Here is a 15,252-nt window from a genome sequence, read left to right on the forward strand (position 1 = left end):
GCTGGAGGCTATTAAAATGTATTTAATGCCATAAACATACATGGTGCATTACAGAGCTAGGGAGAAACAGTCTCTGTAGCTAATCTAACAGGCCTGACCAGGCCCTGGAGAAACCTGCATTAAGCAGCCGTGCTGCGTTTGTGAATGATCCGTTCTGGCAGCTCAAACTCACAGCTCAATGCAAATGGTAGAGTGAAATATACTAACAAGGGAGCAGGAGGTGGCTGGGTGGGAAGAGAATGGGTCTTTCGTTACCAACCTCCATGGAAAGGGACGGGAGTGAAGATAAGATTCTCATCAGAATGAGCAATCAGATTACTTTATTATCTAAGGCTAACTGTAAATTAAACCAAGAGTGTAATGCAGCTAATGAAGTGTAATGTTCTGCTGCTTAAAACAGGAATCTTCCACTTACTAGCCCATTAAAACGAGGAAGAAAACTGAGAAAAGCAGGTGAACAGATTAAGGAGCTCCAAAGAGATGTGGCTGGCTGGTTTATATGCAGAGTAAAGCAACCAAAGCTCAACAAGGAGGCCGTCCTCACAGCCCCTCCCCGCGATCTCGGATGTACAGCAGTCTCTCCCTACGAAGGTTAGGGGGGCACATGGTACTTCCCAGGAGAAGAGAGTTGTTCGCATTTTAAAGCTGCATATGGGGCATATACAGTACTTTTGTTTCGTTACAGACACACCCAACTGGGAGGCTATGGGCATTTGCACGGATGCGTATCTGAACGATCATTCCTACAGCCACAGATGCAATTTGACTTTTCAGTTGGGAGATGGGTGAAGCAGCCTTTCAGTATCAGAGCAAGCGTACAGATCCTTGGAGAACAAGATGCATGCGATTTATATGAGAGTGGCTTTAGCACTAACACCAGACTGACAGGTGCTTTAGGATCTTCTGCTCATACTCAGTCATACCCCTTTCCTACAACTCCTCCTCACCTCAATACTGCAATCTGCCTCCTGCACAACAGCTTTAAGATACATTCAAGTTAAATTGTGCAAGTGGTTTAACTAGATACTCAGATTAGGGTCACAGGGCCCTTCATCCAGTTTATTTATCTGATGGGCGCAGGTGACCTTTAGTTAAATGCCAAGTATTGTCCCTGCCTGGTAACTGGAACAGTATGGAACTGCCCTGGTCTGAGCACAGGATTGAAAACTAGTAACTCCCCAGCTCCAACCTTAACAATGACACAGGTTTCCTCTGGAGCTTCAGGGAAGTCATGGTCCTCCACTTCCTTTCCCCCTTCAGAGGTATGGCGTGTGAACATCTGACATGCTTGGAGGTTAAGTGCTATATAAGTTATCAGTATTTAATCCAGTCCCGAAAATGGCTTTCCATGTTTTTTTATACCATTAAACATCCTCTAACTTGCTCTTTACAGCAGTGGGATTGGTTTTTTGGGTGGAGCGTGGTGGGGGGCAGGGGGGAGAGAGAAGGAAAAATGATGCTAGATTTCAGCAGGCATGCTGGAGCACACTTATTTTTTTTTAAAGTGGCTCCCCTTCACTCCAGGCAGCACTAGCATGCTGCTTTCTGCCAGACTAAAATATCATGTTCCTTCTCATCTCACTTTGGGGAATGAGGGGGCTTTGGCAGCATGACGAGAAGCAAGAGTGACTCTAGCTTTAAACTCCTTGATGAACTGCTCTTTGCAGGCAGCAGAGAAACTAGCTGGGGACGCACACGCCGACCTCAGCACTGTGAACCGTTTGCTTCTCTGGCATGGCTGTGAGCACATCGTGCAGGGAACACAGAGCTCGGCTAGACGGCTGGGATCGCCTGTGCCGCCGTGAGACACTTGTTTAGTGCTGTTTCATCCCCCCACCCCTGCCACCCCATAAAAAATCTCCAATCCTACTCACTCAGGTATTCATCATCTTCTACCAGGGTTTGTCTCACCACTTTCCCAAAGAGGCACTTTGAAATCTCCTCCCGCAGTTGCTCTCTCTGGCGCCATCCAGTGGCAAAAAGACGATCACACAGGCATGTTACCATTTAAAACAGAGGCATGAGGCATTGTCCAAACCCTCCCAACCCAACAAAGCTAGGTCTGGGCAGCCAGGTAGAAAATACTGCTGGGGGCAGTGACAAGTGGGCAAGCAAAGCTCTCTCCTCTGCTCGATGAGTGAAGGTTCAGATTGTGCGCAAACGTGGTCACTTCTGGCCTTTGCGTGGGCTCAATGCATATTTTCTTAATGAGCATTCCAGCTCTCAGCTTTAGTACATGAAAATTACTAGTGAAAGGAATAACCCCCTTGCCCCCAAGAATAAATGGCAGGGGGGGAGGGAGGGGAAGAGAAGAGCATGTTAGCTGGTTCTAACTAGTCACTCTTTCCAAATGAATAGGATCAGTTTTCATGTTTCAGGATAGAGTCTCTTAAGAGGGCCTACAGAGCCACCCCAACCCAATAGAAGAGAGCTGGGCTAAGGTCCCCTTTGCACTCACTCCAGGAGATCATTCAACATGACCAAATGCACCTGCTCTAGGTCTGACCTCAGCAGAGAGAACAACCAAGGGGGAAACTGAGGCAGCAAGAGAGAATGTGGAAAGTATGGAGACCCAGTGCATCTTAAATAGGTTTGTAACCAACTGAGGGGTGGTGGGAAGCCTGGACTGCTCAAGGGTTTCCAACCAATCCATATGATGGGTTTCTCAGCCCAAACCAGCTCTGGTTGTCAGAGCTGGATATAACAGTGTCCCCAGAGCACATGCTGTTAATGCTGCAGGGAAGACACAGACAACGAAGAGTCTAATCATGTGACCTGGGGTTTGGTGTGTTTCCTGATTAGTTTGGTACTAATTACTAATCTCGGCTCAACCCATACCAATTGACTGGGCAGTTTGTGGATGGTGTTAACACGATAAATCGCCCAGATAGCACCGTTAACGGAAACAGTTCTCTCATACTCCTTTTCAACCGACACTCATTTGTTCCCATTCTTCTGAAGGACAGTCCCACTCAGAAACATGAGCCCACTTCACCTGCTGCAGAAATAAGAGCCCGCCACTGCAGACAGACTCAGGTGCAGAGCAGCTTCCTGTGTCAGCCGCGAAAGGTTCTTTTCCCACAAAAATGGGACAAATTAGCCTCCCCAACAAAGATAGGCAATGGAGATTTAGCTTCACCATCACTATTTATACTCCTCAGAACACAGGAGTTTCTGCATGACTAGTACAACTCCTGGATTACTTGATCTCTAAAGAACCTGCATTCACAGGCAGTGAAATGGAGACGAGATTAGCAACCTTATGAGTGGTCTGGGAGGAGATACACTGTCTCCATTTGACAGGTTTCAGAGTAGCAGCCGTGTTAGTCTGTATTCGCAAAAAGAAAAGGAGTACTTGTGGCACCTTAGTCTCTAAGGTGCCACAAGTACTCCTTTTCTTTTTGTCTCCATTTGGTATCACCCTCCCAACAGCTTCCTCACGTCAGTCAAATTGTGGTATACCAACCCCATATCCAGACTTCCCTTCCTCACCACACATGTATTTGGATTTTACAATCTTGCCATCGGTCAGAGCCATTCAGCCTTTGTACTGCATCAGCACTGGCCCTTTCGGTTTTCTATAAACAAAAATAATTTGTTATTCACTGATGTAAAGAGACTAGTAAAAAGAATATAGGCGTTAGCACAGATTGCTCCCTCTTCTACTCCCAGATGTTCTGACTTCAGGGACTCAGTAAGTTGTTACTAAATCTTATTCTTCTTAACCATGCAGAGAACCCATACAACTCAGAAATGAGCTGACTTCTCTTCCTTTGTGTGTATCAACACCAAAAATTCCCTGGAGACAATGGGAGGGAAATAAAGGCACGTTCTAAAGATAATGGGCTCTCAGAGATGTTACTAAGGCCATAGATCGAAGATGGCTGGATTTCACAGGTATTGCTGGCAGCCTAACTTGGCCCAGTGATGGTGCATTAGGGAAGAACTCAGCTTGAGCCTCAGAACCCAGGTTGAGTTTGTAGGACCCACAGAAAAAACATCTTTTCCCTTGTAAATTGACCCAATAGGGTATGAAAATGAGGCAAACGTGGAACTCTGCTATGCTATTTTTAGTCACTCTACAGAGTAGAACTGCATTTTAATTGAAAAAGGAGTACTTGTGGCACCTTAGAGACTAACAAATTTATTTGAGCATAAGCTTTCGTGAGCTACAGTCACTTCATCGGATGCATTTAGTGGAAAATACAGTGGGGAGATTTATATACACACATGGAGAACATGAAACAATGGGTTTTTATCATACACACTGTAAGGAGAGTGATCACTTAAGATGAGCCATCACCAGCAGCAGGGGGGGAAAGGAGGAAAACCTTTCATGGTGACAATCAAGGTAGGCCATTTCTAGCAGTTAACAAGAACATCTGTGGAACAGTGGGGGGGTGGGGTGAGGGGGACACCATCATAGGACCTAATCACATCAGCCACACTATCAGAGGCTCGTTCACCTGCTCATCTACCAATGTGATATATGCCATCATGTGCCAGCAATGCCCCTCTGCCATGTACATTGGTCAAACTGGACAGTCTCTACGTAAAAGAATAAATGGACACAAATCAGACGTCAAGAATTATAACATTCAAAAACCAGTTGGACAACACTTCAATCTCTCCAGTCACTCGATTACAGACCTGAGGGTGGCTATCCTTCAACAAAAAAACTTCAGAAACAGACTCCAACGAGAGACTGCTGAATTGGAATTAATTTGCAAACTGGATACAATTAACTTAGGCTTGAAGAGAGACTGGGAGTGGATGAGTCATTACACAAAGTAAAACTATTTCCCCATGTTATTTCTTCCCCCCCCCCCCCTTCCTCAGATGTTCTTGTTAACTGCTGGAAATGGCCTACCTTGCTTGTCACCATGAAAGGTTTTCCTCCTTTCCCCCCCTGCTGCTGGTGATGGCTCATCTTAAGTGATCACTCTCCTTACAGTGTGATGATAAAAACCCATTGTTTCATGTTCTCTGTGTGTGTGTATATAAATCTCCCCACTGTTTTCCACCAAATACATCCGATGAAGTGACTGTAGCTCACGAAAGCTTATGCTCAAATAAATTTGTTAGTCTCTAAGGTGCCACAAGTACTCCTTTTCTTTTTGCGAATACAGACTAACACGGCTGCTACTCTGAAACCTGTCATTTTAATTGGAGACGCTCATTAAGGCTGACTAAAGACTAAAGAAGAGAGATGCTGCAACACTGAACTAGTGTTCAATACTAAAAACCTGAGGACATGACGTAATGGGAGGAGATACTAACTTGGCACAAATCAAATTTAGGGAAGATGTCTGCAGAGAACAGTTATGCCACAGATTAAGAGTCATCCAAGGGAGCCATAGAATCAAAGAGAGAACAATCGCGTTGGACCCATGTAATGAAAGGATGGGTATGGACAAGGATGGATACCCTGTTGTGCTTTTCCCTTACTGTTTATATTGCTGAAAAGAGTCGACCAGCTCAGTGTTACGAACCCCAAGTGAACTAGCTACAGAGCAGATGGAGTTCATGTTCCCTGTCGTGCAGTGCTGCCACCTTGTGGTTTAGTCATTAATTGCCAAGCCAGAGACAAAAGCCAAAAACCAAGCTATTGTGCAGATGGAAAGCCTGGTAATCAGCCGCTCTCTTTACGTGCAATTCAAAACCTAAGAAGAAAGTTCAGTACCAGCCTCCCGTGCACACCAAGAAAGGGTTCACGAGAAGTACAGCATCCTGGGCTGTCATTAACAGGAACAGGTACATTTTTTAAAATATACATTGCTTGAAATCTAAACCAGTAGCTATTACGAGTGTTCAAAGAACTTCATAATCAGGGCCAGGCTGGATCAGCTACCTACTGCTGTGGCTTTGTTAATGATGTTGGCATCTCTTGTTAAGAGTAGCCATCAACCCCAGTGATCTGTCATGTCAGGAAATAGCACAAGTCCACCGAAGTCAGTAAACGAGGTGTTCTAAACAAAAATCCTGCTTCAGTAAAATGAGGTGACTAGAACAGATGACACGCCTTTCCTGAACTGAGCTGGCTCGAAGCCATCACTGTAGGAACAGAATCCAGAAGGCTGAACGGGGCCAGGTGTAAGCATAATCTAAGCAGGCAGCCCCCAGAGTGTTATATTTATTCTAATCCTGGTTGTGCTAAGCGTCACAAAAGGAAAAATTCATGGTGAACAAGGAGCAAGGCCTGTCTTGTGTTGAGGGTCAGGGCTGGGAGGAGACCTAGGGTCTGTTCAGAGCCCTGCGCAACAACGGGCAAACCTCAGTTTCTCTCTGTGCCTACCTGTGGAAGGAGAGGAAGCACTTCTTAGCTGAGGAGTGGAGAAGCTAGTGATGAACACCTCAGAAAACCTCATGAATAAACTGAGAGGACACAGTTTTAAACCTGTTCAAAAGCATGTTGGACTATTACCTTGTAATGAACGAACAAAATCTTAAAATGTTTAAAGAAAAGGAGTACTTGTGGCACCTTAGAGACTAACAAATTTATTTGAGCATAAGCTTTTGTGAGCTACAGCTCACTTCATCGGATGCATTAATCGGATGAAGTGAGCTGTAGCTCACAAAAGCTTATGCTCAAATAAATTTGTTAGTCTCTAAGGTGCCACAAGTCCTCCTTTTCTTTTTGTGAATACAGACTAACACGGCTGCTACTCTGAAACCTTAAAATGTTTAATGCCCGGACTATAGCATCCGAGGGGTATCTATGTGTGTGTGCATAAGATGATATGCACATTTATGTACACATCCACACACCCCTCTGATGGATTGCTATGATAATGTCATGGCCCCTGAATACTTTCAATCTTTGAATGCCCCATGACTCTTCCATAATGAGATGTTATTCCAGGAGAAAATAACTGCTTCCAACAAGGTCACCCTGTAATTTACAGCCAAACATCATCCTAATGAGGGGGATCTCAAACTGGTAGAAACACACATCCCAATCCTTCCTCAATTACCAGGCAATCAGCAGGCCCGAGATGGAGTTATAACTCTATGCAACATCCAGTTGGAATGATTAACATTTGCCCATCCGGCTAGGAAGCAGCTGATTACAGATGCGCAATAAAAAGCCATCTCAATGGCTGTTTGTGTCATTTGGGAGGAGGATTTTTTTTTTTTTTTTTTTTTAAATACACACACACTCAGCCCAACTCCTGAAAAAAAAAAACCATTAGAAATGAGGATTTCCTACTGGAAACTAAACATTCCATCCACAGAAAATGGCAGCTGCTCTATATTCTTGTGTCTCATCAAAAGAAGAGGAAAACTCTTTTGTCCTAATGAAAACATGAATGAGTTAAGGTTTGCAGCCAGCTGGCTGCACCATTGTGCACAAGAGATAACACGCTGCAGGGAGAGATGCCATTTTTAGCTTGCTGCTGTCTTTTGTTTAATTACAAATAGAAACTCCTTAAATGAGAACTTCCAGTCAGCATTCCTTTTCAACTGGTTAAAGCACCAGATCAAAGAGAAAGAGCTTGTTAGTAAATATTGGTTTGTACCCAAAAACAGAAATAATGTAACAAACAACTCTGGCAAGCAGCTTCCCTGCAACACACTCACTCAATTTCACACTGCAGGAAGCAGGGATGAGCTGGACTTTTTGAATAGGAAACAGATGACTCTTCTAATCTGTATTAGATGGCCTGTGAGTACCTCTGCGGGGAACAAAAAATTAAAAAGGGGCTCATCAATCAAGCAGACAAAAGTATAACATCTAGTGGCTGGAATTTGAAGCTAGACAAATTCAGGTTGGAAAGAAAAATGAATTTTTTTTTTTTTAAAAAAACAGTGAGGATAATTAACCTTTGGATCAATTTACCCAGGGCTGTGATGGATTTGCCAACACTAGCAATTTTTAAATCAAGATTGGATATTTTGTCTAAAAGATCTGCTTGAGTTCAAATAGGAATTATTTCGGGGAAGTCCTATGTTGTGTTATACAGGAAGTCAGACGAGATGATCACAATAGTCCTTTCCATCTTTAGAATCTATATTAACACAGATTTGGACACAACTCCTGTGTTTTGGAGTAAAAAGATTGCCATGAAGAGGCATGAATTTCCAATGCTCCCATGCCCGGTCATAGGAGGTTGGTGAATCACTGTAACTGCAGTATTAATAAAAGGGTGTAACCAAGGTTAAGTTTTCAGTAGCTGAAAGAGTGCCCCCTAAAGCTCACCCTGCCCACTCTTAGAAGACGAGCATGTATGAAGCCTGCCTAAGTACATGCAATCCCATGAAAACAATAGACAAACACAATCCCAACACCTCCCTGCCAAACCTGCAAGTCACACATGCTGTTCTAAGTCAAATCAATGCATTCTTATGAATAAATCTCTCCCCTCCATTGCTGTCACTCCTCGCGCCCACATTCTCTCTGCTGGTGAAGCCGGAGTTGAATCTAGCCAACAGAATTGCCTACGTCAGGCAGCTCAGTCATTTTTGTGCTGCTACCTTGGAGAGGTAGGGGGCTGCAGGGCTTCACTCACCCTGCAAGGCTTTGATTACAAGGAGGGTGCATTGGGATGGCAGTTGGGTTATTCTGGGTACTGAGGAATGGCAGGGAAGCTGATTTCATCAGCAGTCTTTGGGCTGGTTCAAGCAGTTTATTCAAATGCCCCATTTGCTGCTGTCCTCCGGTGTTTTCCTGTTTTCATTTAATTTTGGGCAGCACTCAGGTTAAAATGCTTCAGAAGTAGATATGAGTAACTACCATTTCAAGTCGCTTGCAATGGAAGAAGGTTTGTTTACCGAAGTGGTTTCTTCATGTCAAGGTGGTGGATGGAGCAGGGAGGGAGGAAAAGGCTTGTTAACTCCTGGTGAAAGATCGGATCCTGTAAGCGGAACTAAACAGCACAGTCTAACATCTTCACAGCCTTGTCAACATCAGCTACAAGAAGGTAGGAGTTCTCCTTATGCCTCATATAGGACAGAGCCATTCGCATGGCAGGGACACAGCGTCTCCAAGTAAACATCAATATTCATGTGAAACTCGGGACAGAACAAAAAACAAAACGTCTCAAAAGAGATCATCTAATGAGCTGGCACATCCCCTAATCTCTGCCACTGTGAAAGCCAGACCCTTTAGCTCTGCTATCTCTAAAAAGCTGTGAGATCAATAAAAACCTTTTATTTTCTAGCTAAAGCCCAGCAAGGGTCTGGCGTTTTACCACCTGCCCTTGATTTTTCCACAGCTCTCAGGAAGGCCTGAACAACAGGTTGGCAATACTCTGCATGATTCAATTTGTGCATAAGACTGATAGAGCTGCCAGACATACACAAGCAGCGTAAAATGACAGGCTTGAATGAAGTCGATCAGACCTGCGTTCCAAAGTCGCCGAGAGCAGGGACACTCTCATGCCATTCTACTTTCACAATCATAAACCAGCAGAAACTTCTCTTCATGCTTCCTGCAAGAATTGTATTAAGAGATTATCCAACTCGCTGGATGCCTGTAGACCCTAGAAACAACACTGAAGAAAAGGATTGCGTACACTGTAGGGTTTCTCAAGCTGCTGTCCACCACGGTCTTTATTTATAAATACTGGCCCTGGGTCCAGATATGGGAACAGACTCCCTCTCAGCACCCCTGCTGATGGACAGATTTACTGCATAATTTCCCCCTTGGAGCTGTCTTGTATGAGATGGATGTATTAATCTATACCTCAGCGCTCCTGATAATTCACTTAACTGTATTAAAACAAGAGCATTGACTTTTTACAGACACTAATCTAGATACGTTTACTGGCACATTGATCCATCTATCCTAGGAACAGCTGGGGAGTCTGTGAAAGGCAGTAGCAAGGGGCTGTCCTTTGTACATTGCTCACAGGATATGGCAAGCCTGGCCTTCTCCTCAGAACAGGGAGAGCTCCTGCGGTCAGATTTTCCACCAGAAAAATCACAGCCCTCAGGAGAACTGGGAAGCCTAGAACTTCAAAACACTGCTGTTAGAATTGCCTTCCCATTCTTGAAGCCGCTTGATGAGTGCCACGTATTGCCACTGGCTGCAGAGCAGCCCCTGCCTTAGTTTTAAGGCACAGCTTTAAAGGAAAATAATAATGTAAGCTGAAGGTGGTGGCTTAAGTGGACTAACCATCAGATCTGAAATGCCAGGAAAGCTGTATTTTCAGGGCCAAGTCTCCAGCCATTCTTCCTTCAGATACAGGCATAGTGGAGGAAGATTCTCTTCCATGCAGTTCATTGTTTATGAAGCTTTTAGAGGAGACCTTAAGAACTGAGTTCTGGGATTTTCAAAGGAACCTAATGGAATTAAGCACTGAACTTCCCACTACAATTCAGCGGGCAGCTAACTCCCTTAGACCGCACTGGAAACGTACCATGCCAAGCATACCAATAGCAATCAATTTTTCGTAAGTATAGTATCCATAGCAAAACTTCCCCTTGTTGTTACTGTTGGGCCACGAATGACCTGATGGAAGTTGTCAGCAAAGCATCAGCACTCGCTGAACATTAATGCTGTACGTTGATCTAAGTTACGCTAGTTGTTACGTAAGTTATGTAACCTAAGTCAATGCAACTTACATCGACTTAAAGCAGCGTCTACACTGAGCTACGTCAATGGGACAGTGTCTCCTGTCAACATAATCCACCTCTCGTTGAGGTGGATTAATTAAGTCAATGGTTAAGCTCTCTCCCATCGACTTATCGCATCCTCACCTGACCCGCTATATCGATGCTGCTGCATCAATTGCAACGATGCTGATTTAGCTGCATAGTGAAGACAAGCCCTGACAAAGACGCAAGCGGAGTTAGAGAGATACCGTGACAACTATTACAAAAGGCTGTTCTGAAATGTCTTAGTATGTACGTTCTCTTTATACGTGGTGTTAGAATAAAGGGCTGTGGTTTACAGATAAAATACAAATTAAAACGATAAAGCAGATTTGTGATACAGAGGAACTGTAAGCACACTCAACCCTTCCTATTTTACACAAAGTTATACGGCTACATGGCTAGCATCACAAGTCATGCTCATCCACAAGGGGTAGCAACGTTTCGGCCCTCTTCGTGATGACAATATAACTGAAAGACCCAAGCAAACAAGGGAAAACTAACTAGAAAGGGGAAGTAGTGAAACTGACACTATGCCATGCACTGTCAAATGCACAAAACAAACAACAGGAAACAAAACAGAATTGTTTTTCCTCTCACTTTTTTCTCATTACAGGAATCTTAGGTGTTACTGGTAGCTATAATAGGCAAACCCAAAGGAGAAGGAGGTCTGTGTAATTTTTAAGCTGATGTTCCCCTTTAATTGCAAAAGGCAGGAACAATGGAGGGGCAAGGGATATTTAGCAAGTTCCAGTTCTGACTTGACAGAGCTTACTGGTAACTGTAACTGTTATTCACTGGATGAGAAAACCATTTCCCCTTAGATACATCTTCACACCTTTATTTACCTTGCAAAAGCTGTCTTGCCACCTACCTGAGGGGTAGGGGGAGGTGAGAGAGCAAGACTCATTGGTCTACCCTTGCAGCAATGAATTTCATAAGAGGCTCTTCTCTTCATGCTATATTCAAGACCTCCTCCTCGAACCTTTTCCTGATGGACATCTGAACTATGACACCAGCTGCCTATAGCTAAACTCCTAGACAGAGATCATATCCTGAGTTCGCTGTGGTAGCTCCTCGAACTCCGTCTCCATAAATATCCAGCTAGCCTGTCCCTCTCCACTTCTAAATAAAGACTGAAGAGGGTTTACCTGCTTAACCACTGTTGGCTTCTGTATATGACTCCACTGCCTCTAAATGCCACTCATTCAGCTTTTTGATTTATTATCTGGTGTGGTTTTTCAAATGTAATGCCCACGTTTTAACTGTTAAAGACAATACTTATTTACATTCAAAAACAAGTGCCGAAACTTGTAGCTCCTCCTAACATTATAGAAAATTCTTCACTCTGCTGAAAGCAATTGTGGTTAAGTGGTTTGGACAGGCCTAGAGACGAGTTCAGTGCCACACAAACAAGATCTCTCTCCTGACTGGTAGATATTGGCACCTGCACAGCAAAGGTACACATCCCCAAACCACTCAGATGGTGGCTGTATCTGAAACCACTGAAGCTTGAGAATTCCACGGTCTCTTCTTGCATGTTGCATCAGACAGAGCAATTAGGGACATGGTATCATATAAACTTTATGGTACATTTTTAACTCTTATTGAGGAATATGCAAGATTTGAAGCCTGAGCCTTTTGCATCCATCAAAGGGCAACAGAATGGTGCTGAAGAACTCCAACCCAGAAGAGCAATAAATTAGCTCAGGGCCCTGAGAAAGGGGCTCAAATCACCTAAACTAAGCACTTTCATAAAGACTAGAGAAAACTCTGGGGGCAAATCTAATCGGATTGAGACTTCTTCCATCACTGTCAAATCAAGGGCAAAGCAAGCTTGGGGAGAATGGCAAGAGATTGCTAGCGGTGTTACAATTTCATGGGCAAGACTCTCCATTGATGTCAGTCTGCGCCTTTTCCCAGGACAAATAAAATTCTTGCACTCGTGGGTGTTGCTGTCATGGAAGTCTTGCTTCTCTTTGTACATGTATGCATTACACAGACAGAGCAATCTCATGGCATCTCACTTGCACCTGTAACTGCACTGTAAGGCTCTGAATTTCCTTAGAAAGCCTGGGTTTGTTTTCATTTAGTACAGACGTCCCCACAAAGGTGCCCAATGCCTGGCTTGAAGATCCACTGTCTGGATGGGAAATTTCTCCCCCCCAGCCCACATCTTTAGATATTAAAATTACTAAAAATGGGGAATATCTCAGTAATGGGGCTGGGAGTGCTCCGGGACTGCCTGCGACCCTGCATCAGGCAGTGCCATTCTTATGGCTGTGGAGAGCCAGACAAGACTCATTTAGGAGTCAATGAGTACAGCTCCTGACCTGGCTGGAAGAAGCACTGACACTACCGTGCTTCTCTCTTTGCAGGAGCTGAGCAGCACAGCTCGGACCTCAAGCTTCGATTCCTCCAGGGGATCCCCTCGCTTGACCGATTGCCTGGCTGTGGATAACTAACAGTTAAATGACCTCTGGTGCCAATGAAGAGTTCTTAGTGGTTTACCGAGAGAAAGAGCGTGATTGGGAACATCCAGTGCCTGGCAGAGCTCAGATGGTAACGTCCAGCATATCATTCTTAGAGATCAACCCTGAATTAAACAAGCTAATATCGGAAACGAAGGGAAGATAAAAATAAGCCTACTGAGTGTCAGCAGAGCTCAACACTTCTGCTATTGCCAACAGAACCCAGAGCCTCAGAAAGAAACAGGAGATACCTTTTGAGAGGACAGTGGCAGCATTTCACCATCTGCCTCGTAGGGCTGGGCAATTACAGAATGAGATTGAATTTCACAGTTATCCAATTTATCTGTGTTCATTATCTGAGACAGGAGAACTGGGCAGGGGAGTAATTCTCAAGTCTCAGCCAGGGAGAAAGAAATCGAGAGAGAGCTGACTCACTGGCTGATTTCAATGCCAGCCCCACTGAGGCACCAGACTCCATTTCATAATCACCACAGTGCAAAGCGTGACTGGGCAAGCTAGAAAGCTGATTAATATTTCTTTTCAAAACAGTAAATCTATTAAAGAAAAATACTGCAATATGCTTCCAATCCTGCCTCTTGACTCCCGTCATGCACAAATGCTGATTCACAGCAAAACTGTATTTTCATTGCCATCTACCCCTCAAAAATTTGAACAAACAAGTTGACATTCCTTTTGCTCCAGTGTGGCTCTTTAATGCAGCATTTTGCAAAGTTGGTTTGGAAGTGGAGGCAGATGTGCACATCAAAAAAAGGTCTGGCATAAACTGAAATTTTACTTCTATAAAGATTTCCAGTGGAAGAGTTAAATGGTGGAGAAATCTACGATGACACAGAGAATGTGAGTGTGTTGGAGGAACAATCCACTCCCCGCTCTTTATGGGGTTCAATTTTCCCTAGTGGACACATCCATAAGGAAGTGGGACATTGAGTGCATTTAGGAACTCTCAGGATTCCTGATTACCTGCCCTGTTACAAGTATGAAGGAAGTGCATTTGAGGTACGTTACCATTGGATTGGAGTCTGCAATCAGGTCACGTAGGGAATCCAGGAATCCCTGGTCCTCCACCATTTGGGCATTGATGTCATGCAGCTTCGCCACACAGACGGCTGCCGTCTTCCGCACATAAGGGTCTTCATCCTTCAGACACTTCCGGAGCGGCTCACACAAATACTCCGTGATCTTATCCACACGGATGCATCCCATAGTACGGACTGCCAAAGCACGGATCAGCGGATTTGGATCTTCACAGTCCTGCAGGGGGAAGCAACAGCAACAAATGAGTTTGTAAAGCAAGCCACTGATGTTTTTCCACCATAGCTGCTGAAAGCTGGGATCAGGATGTTCTGATTTTACCTAGCCTAGACAATGGGTCCTCCCACTACAGAAAGGCAATTTTCTGGTCAAGGACAAAAGGCTGGGAAAGCTTATTGGTTCTGAAAACTTTATTTACTGGTTCGCAGTGATTTCTAGCCCTGGCAGCTTGCAGATAACAAAGTCATATTCTCAATGCCATTTGTTTTTCCTCACCCAAAACTTCAGCTGACATGACTTGATCACCCAATCTCAAGAACAGTAAGCTAGAGAGGAATGCTTTTGCCATGTGAAATCCGGGAATTCTTAGAACACAGTGGTTTCTAACCTTGGTGGTTTGATGTGGTGAGTGCTAAAATTGTGTGAGAATTCAAGTGGATGGAAGATGGCAATTAATATAATGGCACTTTCTTCCAGGCCAATCTCTCATAGACCTCCGGACCTGGAAATAAATGTCCTACAGTGTCACCATAAAATTGGGGTTCACAATGCATCAGACCTTAGCTATCATAGATCTCTCAACCTAGCAGTGCTTTTGTGGGGGGGGGGAGGAGGGTGGGGTGCAGAACTGGACTCAATAGATCTCAAACCTCAAGACCAATGTAATTTTAACCCGATTTTAGAAATTCGGCCTCTGTTTCTGATAATTGCTAACAGAACAGACACGATTCATCAACATTGTTAACAAAGTACTTCAAAATTCAGGGAAGACAAAAGACCTGAGCAGGATAGCCCCCAACAAGTATGAGGCACGCTTACCTTGTACTATTTAATCTCTTATGATGGAAAAAACACCTGAAAGGGACTGATTTTCAGATGTGTACAGGGAAGTGATTCTTGACAGATGCGTTTA

The 15,252-nt window shown here is 44.2% G+C and overlaps 1 protein-coding gene across 14 annotated transcripts in view; it reads right to left on the bottom strand.

Moving 5' to 3' along the window:
- Positions 1-15,252, bottom strand: part of AP2B1 (adaptor related protein complex 2 subunit beta 1) — a 100,701-nt gene that overhangs the window by 73,592 nt on the left and 11,857 nt on the right. For all 14 annotated transcript variants that reach the window (XM_043499704.1, XM_038376000.2, XM_038375995.2 and 11 more), the window contains one exon: positions 14,094-14,339. In XM_043499704.1, coding sequence (XP_043355639.1) covers positions 14,094-14,339 — 246 coding nt within the window. The remainder of the gene's footprint in view (positions 1-14,093; positions 14,340-15,252) is intronic.

The sequence above is a fragment of the Dermochelys coriacea genome, chromosome 17 (genome assembly GCF_009764565.3).
Source record: "Dermochelys coriacea isolate rDerCor1 chromosome 17, rDerCor1.pri.v4, whole genome shotgun sequence".
NCBI classification, from domain to species: Eukaryota; Metazoa; Chordata; order Testudines; family Dermochelyidae; genus Dermochelys; species Dermochelys coriacea.